Source organism: Lutra lutra, chromosome 13, assembly GCF_902655055.1.
Source record: "Lutra lutra chromosome 13, mLutLut1.2, whole genome shotgun sequence".
Lineage (NCBI taxonomy): Eukaryota > Metazoa > Chordata > Mammalia > Carnivora > Mustelidae > Lutra > Lutra lutra.
Window position 1 is genome coordinate 85,602,302 of NC_062290.1, and position 16,955 is coordinate 85,619,256.

Here is a 16,955-nt window from a genome sequence, read left to right on the forward strand (position 1 = left end):
TCACGGCCCCACACCGGGGCACAGCAGTCCGCCTCTCCAGCATGGTTACTCAAAACGCCCGCAAACACAAACCAACACCAGCCAGTTTGTCTGTTTTATTGGCGCCAGCGCTCAGGCTTTGACCGCATATTTCCGCAGCGGGTATAGCCGCTCCTTCCGCTGTTGCTTCTTGGTCTTCAGGTTCTCCTCGTGCTTGTTCAGCCGCCGGCGCATGGCACGCGTCTTCTTGGGCCGCAGATCCAGGGGCTTGTACTTCTTACCCTGGGTGACCGGAGAGCAGGGGGAGTCTGAGCACCAGGGTTTAGGGGCTACTGTGGCAGCAAAGGAAGCCCCTAAGGCTGGAACTGAGCTGCTGGGGGGCATGGGGAGGATGCCGGAAGTGACTGAGGGAGGCCACTGGGGTGCGGAGGTTACTCTGTAGACCTGTGTGTGAGGAGGTGTGCTACACCCAGCCCAGCAGGGGACTGAGACCCTGTAGGGGGAGCTGCCTTAGTGTGAATCAGACCTGGTCCCTGCTCAAGGAGCTCCCAGCCCACTGGGAAAGACTGAACAGCTAACAGGGGGCCCACCACTGGGGAGGAGGAAAGAAATTAAGGTTTCACCTAATGACCAGCAACAGCCTGGAAAGCAAGCAATTTGGCGAATACCACTTCCAAGGGGGAGAAAACAGCGTGCACAAAACCTCCAAGGGATGGCAGCTCAGGTGCTTTCTGGAAACTGCGAATAGCTCAGAGACAGAGGCACAGGACAGGGGTGACAGCCTCAGGGCAGAGAGCTGCAGAAACCAGCTGCACAGATGAGGGTAAGCTCTGAAGTGGGGGTTTGGAAGCTAAGTCTTTGTCCACCCATATCCCCATTACCGACAGCACAGGCAAGGGCCTCATCCGTTTCAGACTGAGCCCTCAGAACTCTGCTGTCCACCAGACGAGGCACTAGCCACACATACGGTCCACATTACAAACCCAGGTCTTCAGCCACCACAGCCGTGGGTGGCCAGAGGTTACTGTACCGGACGGTGCAGACACAGAGCATTTCGAGCACCGCAGAAAGTCTATGGGACAGAACTACCAGAGGGCAGAGGCCTCATCTTTACAACCCTGAGTGCTGCCTGGCAGGGGCTGCACTCACTGGAAGAAGACAATTCTTCCTGACAACCACCTCTGCGGTGCCCACAGAGCCTGATCAAAGTTTCAAGCCCAATTCTCAGGAAGACGCTCCCACACACAAATATATACACATCCAGGGATGACGGCAACCCCCATCCACCGCCCGCCCAACAGTACATGCTAGAGTCCCCCTAGGCAGCTAGCCTAGGCCCAACACGGTGGCTTTTTTTGACAAGTGAAAGCCTCCAGCTAGTCAAACACTAACTGGGATGTTGACATGAAGCCATTTTGCAGATGTACTCAAAGCCCCTCAACCAACTTTGAGAGAGATCATCCCAGGTGATTTAGCAGGCTTGTTTCCATCAGCTCAAAGGCCTTTAATGCAGGGCAGAGGTTCTCCCCCCAAGAAATCCCACCTGAGAACAGCAGCTTCAACCTGTGTCGTCTTAGTCCTGGCCTGCCATGAACTTCCCTTCCTGACAGCCAGGCCTACTGATTCTGGGCTTGCTTATTAGCTAGCCCCCAAGATCACAAAGGCCAATTCTTTGTAATAACTCAGATGCATGTATTCACACATATGAAGTCTCTCAGTGGTTCTGCTTCACTGCTTAAGCCCTGGTAACACCAGTATTATGGACAAGATCAGAAAATGGTGGTAAAAATCTCCCAGAAGCACTCAATCCACCCCTCCCTAAGACATGGTTTGGAACACTGACCCAATCACTCCATTAACCATAGGTGACCTGGGCAATTTAACCTCTCTACACCTTGAGGTCCCATCTGAAAAATGAGAGTATCAGGTGCTTGAAAGTGACTGACACAGTGATGGTAAAACAATTTGAAACATTTAAAGGTAATCCTCACAGACTGCCCAAATCCACTCAGCTGATGAGGATGAATTCCAAACCCAAACTCCAGCTAGACTCTTACCACACTGTTGATATGCCGACAACTGCAGCCCTGAGGATATGCAGTCTGCGAGCCATGCCAGTGGCAAGACGCTGGTTAAGAAGCAAAAAAGCCCATTCCCATGCATCCCAGCAGCTCTTTATACTAGCCTTCTGGCCAAGGGAGGGCTGAAACTTTGCTGCCTGCAGCTAAGCATCTAACTCCCCCAGCCCAGACTCACCTTGTAGAATTTCCTGAGGTTCTCTTTCTGCGTCTGGTTGATGACTGTGAGAACACGGGCGATGGATTTGCGAACAACTCGGCTGCAAAACACAGAGACATCAGTGAAGGTGGTGGAGACATACAATGCTGCCGCCCCCCTCCCTCCTTTCCAAGGCATCTTATTCAGGACCTGACCAGATGTCCTGAGGCAGGGGGATTCCCCACCAGCTCATCCCTAATCACCCAGGAGGTACCTAACCCTGTGTTTTGGGGGTTAAGGCCCGAAGACTCTAGGAGGTGGGCATCTTACAAGTAGGGACAAGTAGGACAGGGAAGGAGTTCTGAGAATGTATGAAGTATTCATTGAGAAGTGGAGGGTAGATCAGGAAAGATCTTCCACCCCAGGCCACACAGACTCAGAGCTATGAAGACCTAACCAGTGCCGACCTGAATAAGCTATGGGAAATCCTGCCACAAGCTGTGTGACCAGACTCAGGAGTCACAGGAGGGGCCACTTGGGAGGGAAAAACAAGACATTTGACATTGCAGAAACGCGATGAGGGGAAAGGAGGAACACAGGAACAGGCTGGGAGTCATGCTGAATTGGGGTCTTGGTGGGGGATGAGAGAGAGCCACTGGGTTAAACAGCTGGTAAACACGCAACCTGTGTGTTCCCCAACTCATCCAACCCCCTCCCAGCACCAGAGATTGGTTGTTGGGGGCCCATTTTATAGAAGATGAACACAAAACAGAACAAAACAAAAAGTGGGTGGCGAGGCAGCACACGTTAGGTAGGATGTGGCAAAAGAAAACGTGTGCCCCCTGGGACGCCTGGGTGGCCCAGTTGGTTAAGCAGCTGCCTTCGGCTCAGGTCATGATCCCAGAGTCCTGGGATCGAGTCCCACATCAGGCTCCTTGCTTGGTGGGGAGCCTGCTTCTCCCTCTGCCTCTGCCTGCCATTCTGTCTGCCTGTGCTTGCTCTCTCTCCCTCTCTCTCTGACAAATAAATAAAAAAAATCTTAAAAAAAAAAAAAAGAAAACGTGTGCCCAGTTCAGCAGTCTCCAAACCCACATCCCTTTCACAAGCCCTGATTTTTTTTTTTTTTTTTTTAAGGATTTTATTTCTTTACTTGACAGAGATCACAAGTAGGCAGAGAAGCAGGCGGGGGGGGGGGGGGGGGGGGGGTGGAAGCAGGCTCCCTGCTGAGCAGAAAGCCCGATGTGGGGCTTGATTCCAGGACCCTGGGATCGTGACCTGAGCCGAAGGCAGAGACTTTAAGCCACTGAGCCACCCAGGCGCCCCACAAGCCCTGATTCTTGATCCCTGTAAATCAGTAAGTTAACTACAACTCAAGGGAGGGGTGGGCCCAAGGCACCCACCTACCAAGTGAGGGGGAAAAAAATCGAGTGCTGGTGGAAGGTGGTTAAAAAAGGGTCCAGGCAGATTTTTCCAGGCAGCCTGAAAAAGGGTCTGGAGGGACAATCTGTTCCTTCTCCCGTCACAGAGAAGCTGAGCAAGGGCACTCCAGGCAGAAGGGCAAAATGGCCCAAGGCAGACAAGAGGTCAATCAGACATTGGTGTCCCATGCGGCTGGGTCCGAGCAAGGGGAGCCTGGGGAGGCTGGTAGGACGGACAAGACATTCCCACCCACGCGTCCGCTCAATGATCACCTAATCCGCCGCTGCCTTTAGACAGCCTCGAAAACCCACACATGCTTCGGGTGAACAGGTGTGCCCCACACCCAGAGAACCGGCCTTCACTCACATCTTGGAGAGCTTGGAAGCCGCGCCGCCTGTCACTTTGGCGACGCGCAGCTGGGACAGCTCCACCTTCAGGTCTTCCAACTGTTTAAGCAGCTCCTCCTTCTTCTTGCCGCGAAGGTCTCGAGCCTTAATCTTGGCCTGAAAGCAAGTACAGGTGTGGATCAAACACCACCCAATAGGGCTGCCTCCCTCCCCATCCCCCCTCAGCAGCCACCCTCCCTGGCCTGACAGCCCCAGGAGGGCGCGCCAGGGCCAGCTTCCCTCGCCGAGGCCATGCCTTGGGCAGGGTGACCGACGCCCCGGCGGGCCCGCCTTCACCCAGGTCTGCAGCGAGGCTGAGCCGCTACCCCCATTCCGCAGACTGGAAGACGGAGGCGCCGGGAGCGCGGGCCCAACCCAGCAAAGGGAGAGGGCGGGAGACCGGCTGTGGCGGCACGAGGCCACTCCGCACGGCGCCTTACAAGCCCGGCTGGCAGATGGGACCCCAGTGCTCACCTCGAGCTCCCCACCCCAGGACCCGAGCCCCACAGCGCGCGGATGGCACCCGATTCCACCGCCCTCACCATTTCTGCACGATCTGCCGCAGCCGCCGCCGCCGGAAAGGGGACGAGGGAAAGAGGAAGGGGCGGGGCTGACCTCCACGACTACTGCCGGGTGGCGGCGGGTGCGGCCAATGGCTCCGCAGCGAGGGAACCCTAGCTCCGCCCCTGACGCCTCCACCCGCCTCGCCTCCGGGAGCGCCTGGGTGCAGCCGGTTTAGCCCCGCCCGGAGGAGCGCCGAGTCTGCGATTCCCCTGGTCTGCCTCGTCTCCTGAGCAGAGCGCTTGGGGAAACCGAGGCCCGGGTGACCGGCTGCTTACTGGAGATGGCACAGTGAGGACTCGAATTCCTCCCTTTAGTCCTTTACTCGTTCATTCATTCATTCGGTAGACCTTGCAGGACGCGCAGTCTGCTGCTCTGAGCTGGGCGCCAGTGCCCTAGGGGTGGAGGGGATGAGGGTTGAGGGTTTTCAAAGATGAATTAACATGGCTTCTACCTTGGAAGAATTTTTAAAATCCGAAGTGGGCGGGGAGAGGCAGGATCAGACAACTGTACCCCCAACTCCATAAACCGTTCTAGTGGAGGCAGCTTGTGGCAGGGGAAAGAGCATTCAGAGCCTTTGTTTTAGTGAAACCGTTCGGTTTCAAATTTTTGCTCTGCTGCCTTGTGCTCGCGGAGACTCTTGGCAAATCCCTTCCCCTTTCTGAGTCTCAGTTTTCTCACCTGTGAAACGGGTATTTTTGAGGATTAGGACCATGGAAAACTGAGCACAAGATCTAATGTATAACAGTCACTCAAAATGTCATTGGTATTAATGCACCCAGTGGAATGAACGCTTGAGTTCATAATGTACCCAGTGGAATGAATGCTGAAAGTTAAAGGAAAATTCACAAAGCAGGGAAGGTGTTCAGGCTTTCTGACTGAGCAGTTTCATTGTTGCCTCAACCAGCAAGCACGAATCTCTCTAGTGTCACTTCATTGCTGTAAACAAGGATGCACCAACACCTTAGAGCTTAGTGAAAGCCAGGTTGCCCCCTTGTTGCTGTCAAGTTCCAGTAAGCCTTCCATTCCCTTATGGGGCTCTATAAATGGTACTTAGCCCATCGGACTAAATGGGGATACTACTTCCCTTTTGTCCCAAACTTTTTCTTTTGTTGTCCTTTATTTATTTTTAGTAGTTTCTGCATCTTTCATGGTGCTCAAACTCTCGACCCTGAGATCAAGAGTAGTGCTCTTCCAACTGAGCCAGCCAAGTGCCCCATGTCCCAAGCTTTCCGGGCAATCCTCTCTTTAGCCCCAAATATCCTGAGTTAAATGTTTATGTGTCTGTCTCCACAGCCAGCCTGGAAGTTCCCTGGTAGAACCATGGCTGACATCTGATTTATTTATCTAGTTTCCAGTCCCAACACATGGATGCTTGTTGGATGAATGAATTAATGAGCCTTGCTACAGACCATCGTGAGGCAGGCTTCCAAGAAGTGGATGGGTATGGGGAAGAGAGGGCAGACAGAGGGCAATCCTGGCATGTATTAGTCTTAAAAGGAAGTTGAATGGTGCAGAGACTTTGCTGTCATACTTTCCAAATGTTTATAGTTCTTTTAGAGCTAATGACTGTGCACATCTTTCTAAACTTGGAAGTTATCTGTGACTCCCGTTTTCTCTCACAATGCCATATCCAGCACACCAGTAAATTCTGCAACCTCTGCTTTCAAAATAACTCAACATATTCCCACCACTCTTAATGCCAACTGCCTGGCCTAAGTTATCATTGCCTGTCACCTAGACTGATGATGTCACCTTTTATTTACTTTTTTAAAAGATTTTATTTGTCAGAGAGAGAGAGAGAGAGCAGAAGCAGGGGGAGCAGATGGCAGAGGGAGAATCAGGCTCCCCGCTGAGCCTGATGTGGGACTCGATCCCAGGACCCTGTCATCATGACCCAAGCAGAAGGCAGCTGCTTAGCAAACTGAGCCACCCAAGCATTCCTGGTGTTACCTTTTAAACTGTCTCTCTACTATTGGCTTATATTCTCATATATTCTCAAGACAGCTGTTAAAGGGACCCTTTTCAAACTTAAGTCAGCTCATGTCACTGCCTGGAATTTCCAGTGTTGTCCCATGAGGTAGACCACATCCTTTCCTCAGCCTACAGAACCTTACAGCACCCTCTTTATAGCCCACTTCCATCTCATCTCTTTTCACTCTTGCACTCCAGGATGACCTTTTTGTGTCTTGAATATACCAGGTCAGCCCAATCTCTTTGCTTTTGCTTCGCTCCCTCCACTTCTTTCAGGTCCCTGATCATTGTCACCTCCTCAGGGAACCCTCTCTCTCTCTTTTTAAAGATTTTATTATTTATTTGACAGACAGAGATCACAAGCAGGCAGAGAGAGAGAGAGAGGGAGAAACAGGCTCTCCACTGAGCAGAGAGCCCGACGTGGGGCTCAAACCCAGGACCCTGAGATTATGACCTGAGCTGAAGGTAGAGGCTTAACCCACTGAGCCACCCAGGTGCCCCTCAGGGACCTCTCTCTTGACCATTTTATCTAATGTACTGCCAGGCACTGTGTGGTTTTATTACCCTCAGCATGCAGTCATCCCTGACATAGACTTTTAAAATTCTACCTCCATGGCTGGGAGATCCACAGTCATAAGTAGGGTCATTATTGCTCTCACCAGAACAGGCTATATCCTTACTTGTAAAATGGGTATTTCTGGTTTATTTATTTTTTATTTTTTAAAAGATTTTATGTATTTATTTGACAGCACAAGTAGGCAGAGCAGCGAGCAGAGGGAGAGGGAGAAGCAGGCTCTCTGCTGAGCAGGGAGCCCAGTGCAGGGCTGGATCCCAACCTGAGCCAAAGGCAGCCAGCTGGTTAACTGAGCCACCCTGGCATGCCAGCATTTCTGGTTTAAAGTTCCTTCTGACCAGGAAGTTCTGGGGATTATCAATTTCTGCTGTCTTGTAGCCTGCCTGAGTCATAAAGATCTCTTTCAAGAAATGGAGCTGAAAGGCAGGTGGGCTTTGTTTCTAGGACCCCTGAGACTTTTACTCAGCACCTACTTCCCAGCTAAGAGTCTGTATCTTTAGCCCCCAAGATTAGGTAGCATCATAATCTGGCAATATTTTTTTATCTGTAGACACAATTCAGTGGAAAGTATTTGGGACAATAAAAACGAGTCATATTTCAGTAACTATTGGCCTTTATTAAAGGCCAAAGTACAATTAGAGGCACCTGGCTGGCTCTGTCAGTAGACCAAGTGACTCTTGATCCTGGGGCTGTAATTTCCAGCCCCACGCTGGGGGGTAGAGATTACTTAAAAACAAAATCTTAAAAAAAAAAAAAAGTACAATTGTAGGAAAAAAAGACCCAATTTAATCTAAGGTTAAGGCCTATTAACAGAATCCCTCCAGCAGGGGCACCTGGGTGGCTCAGTGGGTTAAAGCCTCTGCCTTCAGCTCAGGTCATGATCCCAGAGTCCTGGGATCCAGCCCCACATCAGGCTCTCTGCTCAGCGGGGAGCCTGCTTCCCCTCCTCTCTCTGTGCCTGCCTCTCTGCCTACTTGTGATCTCCATCTGTCAAATAAATAAATAAACTCTTAAAAAAAAAAAAAAAGAATCCCTCGAGCAACTATGCAGGCACTCAATCCTGGCACTAGAGTCGTCCTTGACTCTGCCCTTAGTCCCCTCACTCCCATCATTCCCCATCTCAAGCTCTGGGGATTCGGTTTCCCACCAGGATATGCCTCTCCAGCCAGAACTGACTTCTTAACCCGCAGGACTTTGCCCTTTCCGTTAGGTTGGTGACCACGGGGTCATCTTCCTCTCCCCGCCCCCCGACCCGCCAGGTCCAGGTGACCACTACACTCGCGGGTCCAAAACCGAATATTTTGTGTTGTCAGCACTTTGGATACACTCTAAACGTCTTTAAAGTCTCCCAGTCCGTTAACAATAAAGTCACTGTGTACAAGGCAGAGGCAACTTCCTCCGAGGTCTGTGGTGGCGTTCAAGTTTCCTAAGATCCGAGAATTAAGGTCCCACACCCCGTCACTCCTGGAGCTGTAAGAACTACTCAGGCTTCAGCTCGAAGATTATTTTCTCAAAGAAGTCTGCCCAGCACTCGACAAGCAGAGCCGGGAGCTTTCTCCTGGGGGCCCGTGCACCCTCAATCTGGGCAATGACCCACCGGGTCCGCGGCTGTGTCGGCGCAGGTCCCTGCCAGTACCAGGAGCTCCTCGGATTCAGGAGGGAAGCTGAGCGCAGTTATGATGTCCACGATGCTCGGCCTGCGCGGGGACAGAGTGCCCGCTCCTCAGACCGCAAGAATGAGGTTTCCCAAAGACGAGGGTCCGACTGGGCGCCGTCAGGCTGATTATCAGGCGGATTCTCCAGTGCTGCCAGCCACTCCCCCAGGCCCCGCCCCTCCCGCCCACCGGAACTTCCGGTTCCGGCGTAGCCCGGAAGTGGGCGGGCGGCGGCGTCTGCGCGCGGAGGAGGTGGAGGAGGCGCCGGTCGGCCGCTTCCCGCCCCCGAGCCTGAGCCGGTGCCGAGCTGGGTAGAGCCGAGGTCGGACCCCGAGCGGAGTGGGCTGAGCGGGCGCCGAGTCCCCGCCATGGCCCGGAACACGCTGTCCTCGCGCTTCCGTCGGGTGGACATCGACGAATTTGACGAGAACAAATTCGTGGACGAGCAGGAGGAGGCGGCGGCGGCGGCGGGCGAGCCAGGCCCGGACCCTAGCGAGGTGGACGGCCTTCTGCGGCAATATCCTTACCCAGCGCGGCGGCCCGGGCGCCCCTCAGGCCGGTCTCCGTACTCCTCTCACCCCCGGGGCCCTGAGGTCCGTCTCCCAAGTCCCTTCCCATCCGGTCCCCCTCGGGCCAGGTTCCCTTACTGCGGGTATCCCCCCTTTCCTCTCACCCGGTCTTCCCACTCCCCTTGTCCCGGGCTCCACCGATCCTCCCTCAGCGCGGCGCCTAGCCCCGGTTGGACCCGCCGGCTCACCAGCCCCAGAAGCACGCCCGACACCCTGGCCTCCCCGCAGGCTCCTCACCCTACCGCGAGGCCTGCCCTCTTTTCTCCCCCTCTGTCTCCTTATCCCCTCAGACTGTGCGTTTGGCTCCTCTTCACTCCATCCCTCCCTTTCAGGAAATGGGGCCATTCTCGAGCTAGATGGGCGGGAGGGGCCGAGGTGAGCCCCGCTGAGTAATTGAGCGGCCTAGAAGGCTCCCGGGCACAGTCCTCTTGGGCCGGCTTGCAGCAGCACATGAAGGTCGGTGGGTGGATGGCTGAGGGGTAGAAAGGAACCAAGGGGGAGCGAAGGCTGGAGCCTTAGTCCAGCCCTGAGATGAGAGATTGTGCACCTCCCACCCCAGAAGGAGTCTGACCTCCCGTTTAATGCCACTCTTTTTCACCTGTTCTCGGTTTCCTGTGAACACCCTGGGCTGTGGAGCTTGATGGTCTCAGCCACGTTCAAGAAGTCACTTTTGGCTCCCTCCCTGAAATAGCCTTCTTGTGCGGGAAGCCGCGAAGAACTAGTAGTTGAGAGCTAAGAAAATCCAGACAGCACCAAGTGAAATGTAAAAGTAGAACCTCATGACTGGAAATGACTATTCTTGTGGCCGCATAAGGCAGGCATTTAGAAAACAGGATTAAAAATAGAGGTGGTTGTCACAGCCTGCCTTGGTCCCTTAGCAGTTTGAGCACAGGAAACTAACTTATTCTCACAGGAAGGATTTTTCTCTATTCAAATGGTGTTACAGGAAGTGCCTGCCCCTCCCCCGCACTTGCCAGGGCAGGGTTGGAGGCTCATGCTGTATATAAATCAGGTTCTGGGTGTTTAATCAGTTGACTCACCTTGGGAAGGCAGGCCCGAGGACTACCTTAGGGAGGAGCCCTGCGGGGTTCCTCCAGTGTGCCTTTGAAACAAAAACCAGACTTTGTTTGAACAGGAATGTGCTTTCAAAGGTGGGGATTCAACCTTGTATTTCCTGCCCCATCAGGACCACCCTGCTTACCCCATTGATGAAATGGGGTCATGAGAAGGACCCTCACGAGGGAAGATTGATTCTGCAGTCTGGTGCAGGACGTGGCTTATGGGCAAGCAGTACCAAAAAGGCTCCAGGGTTGGGTCTGTGGCCAGGACCATCCCCAGATGGGGAGAACAGAGTCTGGTTATCTGCTGTCTTGGTCCTGGTGCTACAGATCCTTGTTGAAGGTCATCTCTTGGTACACCCCCTGACTAATGACAGGTTCCTTGAGGCTAATTGGAGGCTGAGGTTTAGCACATCGAGTTGGTGGCCGTTTCTCCACTAGTGACAGTGTCAGAAACCTTGTTACCATAGACTGTCTACCTCGGGATTGGGGAAAGGGAGGTTAACAACGAGAACTGAAATTCTGGCACGTGTGGAGCCCAGGGAGGGAGGAGGAAGGAACTGGTATTTTCTGAGTCTCTACCATGTGCCAGGAATTGGACTTACATTAGATCACCGAATTTAAACTATAGAGTAGGCTGCTAGGAGCTTAGAACAGAGGCCAGAGGATTAGGGATAGAGATTGATTAATTGGAGTGGGGGAAGGTAGGGAGGAGGAGGCCTGTCTTACTGTCCTATAGGGAATTGAGTCATGGTAGGAAATCACTCCGATGAACTAGAACATGGGCCATGTATCCATGCAGACCTAACTCTGTTGTGCTATAGTTGTGTGACCTCATACCCTGTCTGAACCTCAGCATCCTCTCCTGTGAACAGGAGGGGAACAAGGCTGCCCTTACAGGTTCCGTGGGAGCATCACAACAACCTTGCAGAGGCTTCACAGTGCTGGGCATGCAGCAAGTGTCCTGGACTGCTGTAGTTTGGGTCTTTGGGTAGAACGACAGTAGGGGATTTGGTAGAGAGTTTAGCTTTGGAGTTGGGCACACTTGGATTTGAACGCTAGCTGGACAGCTTACCTTTTTGACATTGGGGAAGTCATTTTCCTTCTCTGAGCCTCAGATTCATTGCCTTTCAAATGAGAATAAGGACTCTTGTCCCGGAGTGTTGGTAGCAGTATTGAGATGACATGTGAAAGCACCTGGCACAGGGGGCGGAGACCTTGTAGGGAGTTTAATTAAATATCCATTCCTTTTCTTCCTTACTGAAGAACCTTCTGGTCTCAGGAACAGGGATGTGTCCAAAGCAGTGGTTTTGAATAATTTTGCACTCTCTCCTCCTCCTGAAGAAATCTGGCACTGTTTGGAGACATTTTGATTGTCCCGACTTGGGGGACGCTGCTGGGATCTAGTGGGCAGAGGCCAGGGTTGCTGCTAAATACAGTGCAGTGAGCGCACAGGACAGACTTCACGCCGGCCGTGTGGTCTGTAATGTGAAAAGCGCTGTGGTTGAGAAACCCTGACCTAGAGATGAGGGGCAGCGGTCCCCAGCCTCCACAGCATGTTCTGTAAGCTGAACCTGGGGTCCAGCCTGACGCATGCTGTGCACCCCCTGCTCCCCGGTTCTCCCCAAGCTGCTAAAGGGCCTGTATCCATCAACACCTATGGCGAATGCTTGGTAGACTGGCACTACCGAGGTAACTAAAGCAGTGACTTTTTGCCCCCGTGGACTAGGGACCCTACCCTTCCCCATCCATCCCTCGAAGATTGTGTTTGCCAGCCACGCTGGTTCGCCGAGAGAGCCGCCTCCGTTTCCCACTAAGCCGCTGAGACTCTGCATATTGCTCTGGGACGCCAAATCCGAAAACAGTGCCAAGGTAGAAGTTATCAGTGGCTGATACCAGACTGGCCCTTGCCTGGCCGAGGAGAAGGAGTTCCAAAGGCAGCAGCGACAGGGGCTGGGCTGCCTCTCCATTGTAGAAGGTGGATCGGCCCGGCAGGGGGTGGGGAGCTCAGTGGGTGTGGCCGTTGGGTGGTGTGGGCCCAGAACGGTCAGGATGGAACCCACAGGAGGGAGGAAGGGACGGGGCTTTGCTCCGGAGGCTCCGTTCACACGTAGGTATCGCTGCGCAACCAGGAGTAGAGACCTGATTGGGCAGAAGCCATTCCTTGTTCTATTTTTGAAGCTTTTTGGCTGAAGCCAGTGTTTCAGATGAGGAAATGAAAGTTGGCTGATGTAATTCAGTTTAAAATAGGTGTCACCTTTGGGGACCTAACCCAGATTGTCATTTTCTTGTCAGTGCTGTGCATTCAGACCTCAGCAAAGAATGTGTCAGGATTGCAACTGAGGCTGAGGGAAGTGGGGATTGACTTGTATTTTGGGGAAAAACTTTTAGATTAATAAATCTCCCTTCTAGTAATAGTTGGGATGTCACAGACCCGGGTGGGTCTTGAAAGATAGCAATTTTAGGACATCTTAATTTCTTTAGCAGTGGCATCGATAAAACTTTGGATTAAGCGTTAGGAGATCTCCATTTGTGCCTTCGTCCTTCCCTTTTGAGAACGAACAAGTGGGAGGGCCAGCCTCGCATCAGCGTGGTGAGGAGCCCCAGGGCAGACCCGGTGCCTAGGACCGAGCAGGTGCCAGTGGGCTCAGTCAGCCTCTATCGCGGGTCACCCCGAGAGGGCACTTGCTCTGCTCCTGCCTTCTAGGGTGGGAGGGAAGGAGTGTCCAAATGCGTTTTGGGGGCGGCAGAAGGAGGGGCCTTGCACAGTAGGGGGGCCCTCTGCTCTAGGTGTGGCTCTGGGGAGCTACAGGCTGCTCTCTCACTGGGCTCTGGCCACACCTGACATCTGCAGTGGGGCGCAGGGGAGGGGGCACGTGGATGTCGTTTGAGTCCTCTCTCTCAAGCTGTTTTTGAAATGAGTTTGTTAAGAAAAGCGTGGGCATGCTTGAGCTGAACCGTCCTTAACCGGTGGTGATGCACAGGGGACATGCTTCGGGCCTTCCACGCTGCCTTGCGGAACTCTCCCGTCAACACCAAGAATCAGGCCGTGAAGGTAAAGGGGGTGCAGCTGTGGCTTTGCCGGGTGCTGCCGGGCCCAGGGCGGTGACCGTGACTGACTGTGTCCCCAGCTGAGTGAGGGCTCCGCGGGGCTCCACACAGGCGTCTGTTGTGCGTCCGCCTCAGCGAGGCTCTCCTGAGGGAGTGAGTTGGCGCTGGGCAGTGCTTCCATGGCAGCCTCCTGGCACTCCTGCCATCAGGCCTGTCTGCCTTTATAGTAGAGGCTCCCCAAAGAATCGGTCACGCCTCCCCAGGGCTTCCTGGGGCGAGAAGTCGACCCAGCCCTTGCTGCTTAGCAAAACTATAGATTAGCTTGCCCCGTGGGACTTAGCAGTGGTTTGGCTTTCAAGGTTGTCGAATAGGCTTTACTTGCCTAAGGATATTTAGTGCTTTTATGATTTCCTGCCTTTTCAAAAGTTGAGAAGATACGATCACGACTGTTTAGAAGCTGTCGAAAGTTTGCTCCAGGGAAAGGGCTCTCTCTGAAGCGGGGGTTTTGCTGTCTTGTGATAGCATCTTGGCGTAAGCCACGGCTGCCGCTCTCAGGTGGAGGGGAGCGGCCCCCCTTACTGGGGTGAATGCGGAGGGGAGCTGCAGCTCTTCTTGGACCTGTTAACAAAATCGACCTCCACGGTTGGGATCTTGGGGAGCCTGAGCCTCGCAGGTGTCCTCAGGAGCAGGGACGCTTCTCTCCCGTAGACCACTTACTCTCCCCCAGAGAAGGAATAACTTACGGCCACTTAACGCCGTAACCGTCCCAGACAAACGAGAAACGGGGCAGCGTTTCTAAGAGTTCTGACCACTGGGTTCGGCCTTTCTGTGCCTGTCTGGGAGGACGTGGGTGCGCCTGGGCTTAGGCTCCGGGCGTCACTCCCTTTCTGTGTGCTTCACAGGAACGAGCCCAGGGCGTGGTGCTGAAAGTGCTCACGAACTTTAAGAGCAGTGAAATTGAGCAGGCCGTCCAGTCGCTGGACAGAAATGGCATTGACTTGCTAATGAAGTACATTTATAAAGGCTTTGAGAAGCCCACAGAAAACAGCAGCGCAGTGTTACTCCAGTGGCATGAAAAGGTACGTGAGCACACTGCCCGCACAGGTGGCCTGTGCCCGCCTGGCCCCTGCCCCGGGGTTCACGTCAGGAGGCCAGAGGTTCCGAGACAGACACAGGACAGTGCGCTAGGCGTTGGAGAGTAAGGGGCTACACCTTAAACAACCAGGGACGTCTGGTCGCTTCTCCCGTGGCAGCACCTGGTAGGGGTTCACTGGTTCTGGGAGTTCCAATTGCTTTAGCTGCTGATTTGTGCCAGGCATGTCCTGGGGACAGGTGACGTGGCATGGTGAGACAGACAGGGAGTCCCAGGTGGGAGGGAGGCAGCTTCTCTGTGGTGGTGGGTGGCGGGGGCATGGCAGGTCACAGGAGTGGAACGCAGGCTGAGCCCTCCAGTGGACTCTCAGGGCTTCCTGCTCTGGCCTCGGCCTCACCAGGTCAGAGGGGGCAGTGGCAGAAACCTGGATGTTCACTGAATAGGGCTTTCAGCCACCGGAGGCGCGAAGAGCTGTGCCTGTCCTCTGCTCAGGTCGGTACAAGAGCAAGGCCTTTCATCCAGCCAGCTTCCCCCTTGTGGAGCTACGGGGAGTTGCTCGTCACGATCGCACGCCAGGCTACTGCTGACGCCATGCCCTTCCCCAGAGGCTCTGTTGAGTTCGGAGGGGTCAGCCGCTTGGGCAGCCTCGGTGCTGGGCTGCAGTGGCCTTTGGTCGTGTTGCTGGGCATGCTGGGCCTGCTCAGCCAGAAGGTGACTAGGGCTTGGGGAGGGGGTGGTGGCTGTGCTACTTAGGGACTGAGCAAGCCGTGTGCCTGTTGTGGAGGCCAGGCACTTTGGTCCCTTTAAGGTGACTTGGTGTTGAGCCCTGTTGGCATTTCTAAGGAGGGCTCGGGGAGGCAGCTGTGATGGGTCCCATGTCCCCCAGCAAGCCGGGCTCCCCCTGGGTCAGCCAGGTCTCATTTGACTCCTTTCCTTTTCCTGCCCCCACAGGCCTTAGCAGTAGGAGGACTAGGCTCCATTATAAGAGTTCTTACAGCAAGAAAGACTGTTTAAAAAAATAAAAGGACTCATGTTACCTTGAGAAGAATTTTGGATGCACAGGCTGACGAAGAAGGGATTGCCAGTGGACCATCTTCTTAGGAACTTCCAACTAAAGTATTTCAGGACGTGCATCCGCTGAAGTGTATTTTATTTTCAAGGTGGAGGGAGAACTCGTCTGTTTCCTAAATCCTTTGCAGGATCTGATAGTCTATGCCTTTGTCCACGAGTAACACAGAACTGACGTAACTGTCTACCAGAGCGGCTGGCCGGCGTTGGTCGGGTGTACCTGTGTGCTCTGCCTGTTTCACGTGGGGGAGGGACGATCTAGGCAGGTACAGATCCAAGGGCTGTGGTCAAAGGGAGAGCTTGTTTTTTTGAAGTAGTAAAACTTCGAGGGTTTGTACAGACGCCCCGTCTCCCCAGAGAAGACGGGCTCTCTTGGATTCATTGTAAAGTGCCTGCTGCATCAATAAAGCTCTTGGCTTATTAGTATGTACTTTGCGGTGTGTTTCATGTATGTAAAGTGAGTACGGAATGGGACGGTAATGAATGAGACTGATGTGGGGGTGGGCGTGCCCCGCAGAGCCGGTCCTGGGGAGTGAGCGTGGCGTCCGGCCCTCTTGCTGCCGCAGTACCTCCGGCCTGGGCTCCGTGCTGCGGGCTACTGTGGGACAGAGTTTGGCGGACAACTATTTATTGGTTTTACTCCTTTGATTTGTATGTAATTTTGAAGCTTATTTAATAAAGTACCAAACATTCAATCATTGATCTAGGCTTTTAAAGTCTTTAGTTTGTGTGACTACATGTGGAATCTTGGGCGCGTGCCCCGGAAGGGCCTGGTCACCATCTCCTGACACTGGCTGGGGCTCTGTGGCAGGAACACCCTTACCAAAATGACGACAAATTTTTTTCAAAGGATTAAAAGCCAGAAACAGGTACCATCAGCCTATAGATACAAAAGGAACATTTTGTTCCCATAACCACTAACAGCCAGCTGCTTTGAAGAGCAGGATGTGTTTGTAACCTTCTAAGCACATGGAACCGCAGTCTGCATTCTGTTAAGGGACCCCACTGATGTGGTTCTCGGAGAGAAGACCTTGACCAAAGGGACACAATCCTTCCAATTCATCTGCAGAACCTCCACCATTCCTGAGAGGTAGGACTAGGCTGCTGCCTTCATTAAGTCACATATATTTACCTAAATCCGGGGTGGGAGTGCTTTCTGAAAGACAAATGTTCTATAGCCATCTCCCCTCGCTCCCCTTTCTGTACTTACAGCAACAGCCAGATGCAAGAGACGCACTTGGGAACGTAAGGGGAAAGGACACAGAGCTTCCATGCTCTCCAAGCTCGCTGCTCTCCCCACACCTCTGCTCACCAAACTGGAAGGTCTGTTCCATAGTCCAGGAAATTCGCC

The 16,955-nt window shown here is 53.5% G+C and overlaps 2 protein-coding genes across 2 annotated transcripts; one reads left to right on the forward strand and one right to left on the reverse strand.

The window, feature by feature from the left end:
• Positions 1-80: 80 nt before the first annotated feature.
• Positions 81-4,673, reverse strand: RPL35 (ribosomal protein L35). The gene is made up of 4 exons (XM_047700022.1): positions 4,544-4,673; positions 3,982-4,118; positions 2,236-2,317; positions 81-261 (listed from the first exon to the last, which is right to left on the reverse strand). The coding sequence occupies exons 1-4, from the start codon at positions 4,544-4,546 to the stop codon at positions 112-114; spliced, it is 372 nt and encodes a 123-aa protein (XP_047555978.1). The 5' UTR covers positions 4,547-4,673; the 3' UTR covers positions 81-111.
• A 4,306-nt stretch (positions 4,674-8,979) lies between these two features.
• Positions 8,980-16,034, forward strand: ARPC5L (actin related protein 2/3 complex subunit 5 like). Its single transcript, XM_047700021.1, has 4 exons — positions 8,980-9,282; positions 13,375-13,447; positions 14,346-14,522; positions 15,488-16,034. Exons 1-4 carry the CDS (start codon positions 9,134-9,136, stop codon positions 15,548-15,550), a joined length of 462 nt encoding a protein of 153 aa, XP_047555977.1. The 5' UTR covers positions 8,980-9,133; the 3' UTR covers positions 15,551-16,034.
• Positions 16,035-16,955: the final 921 nt, after the last annotated feature.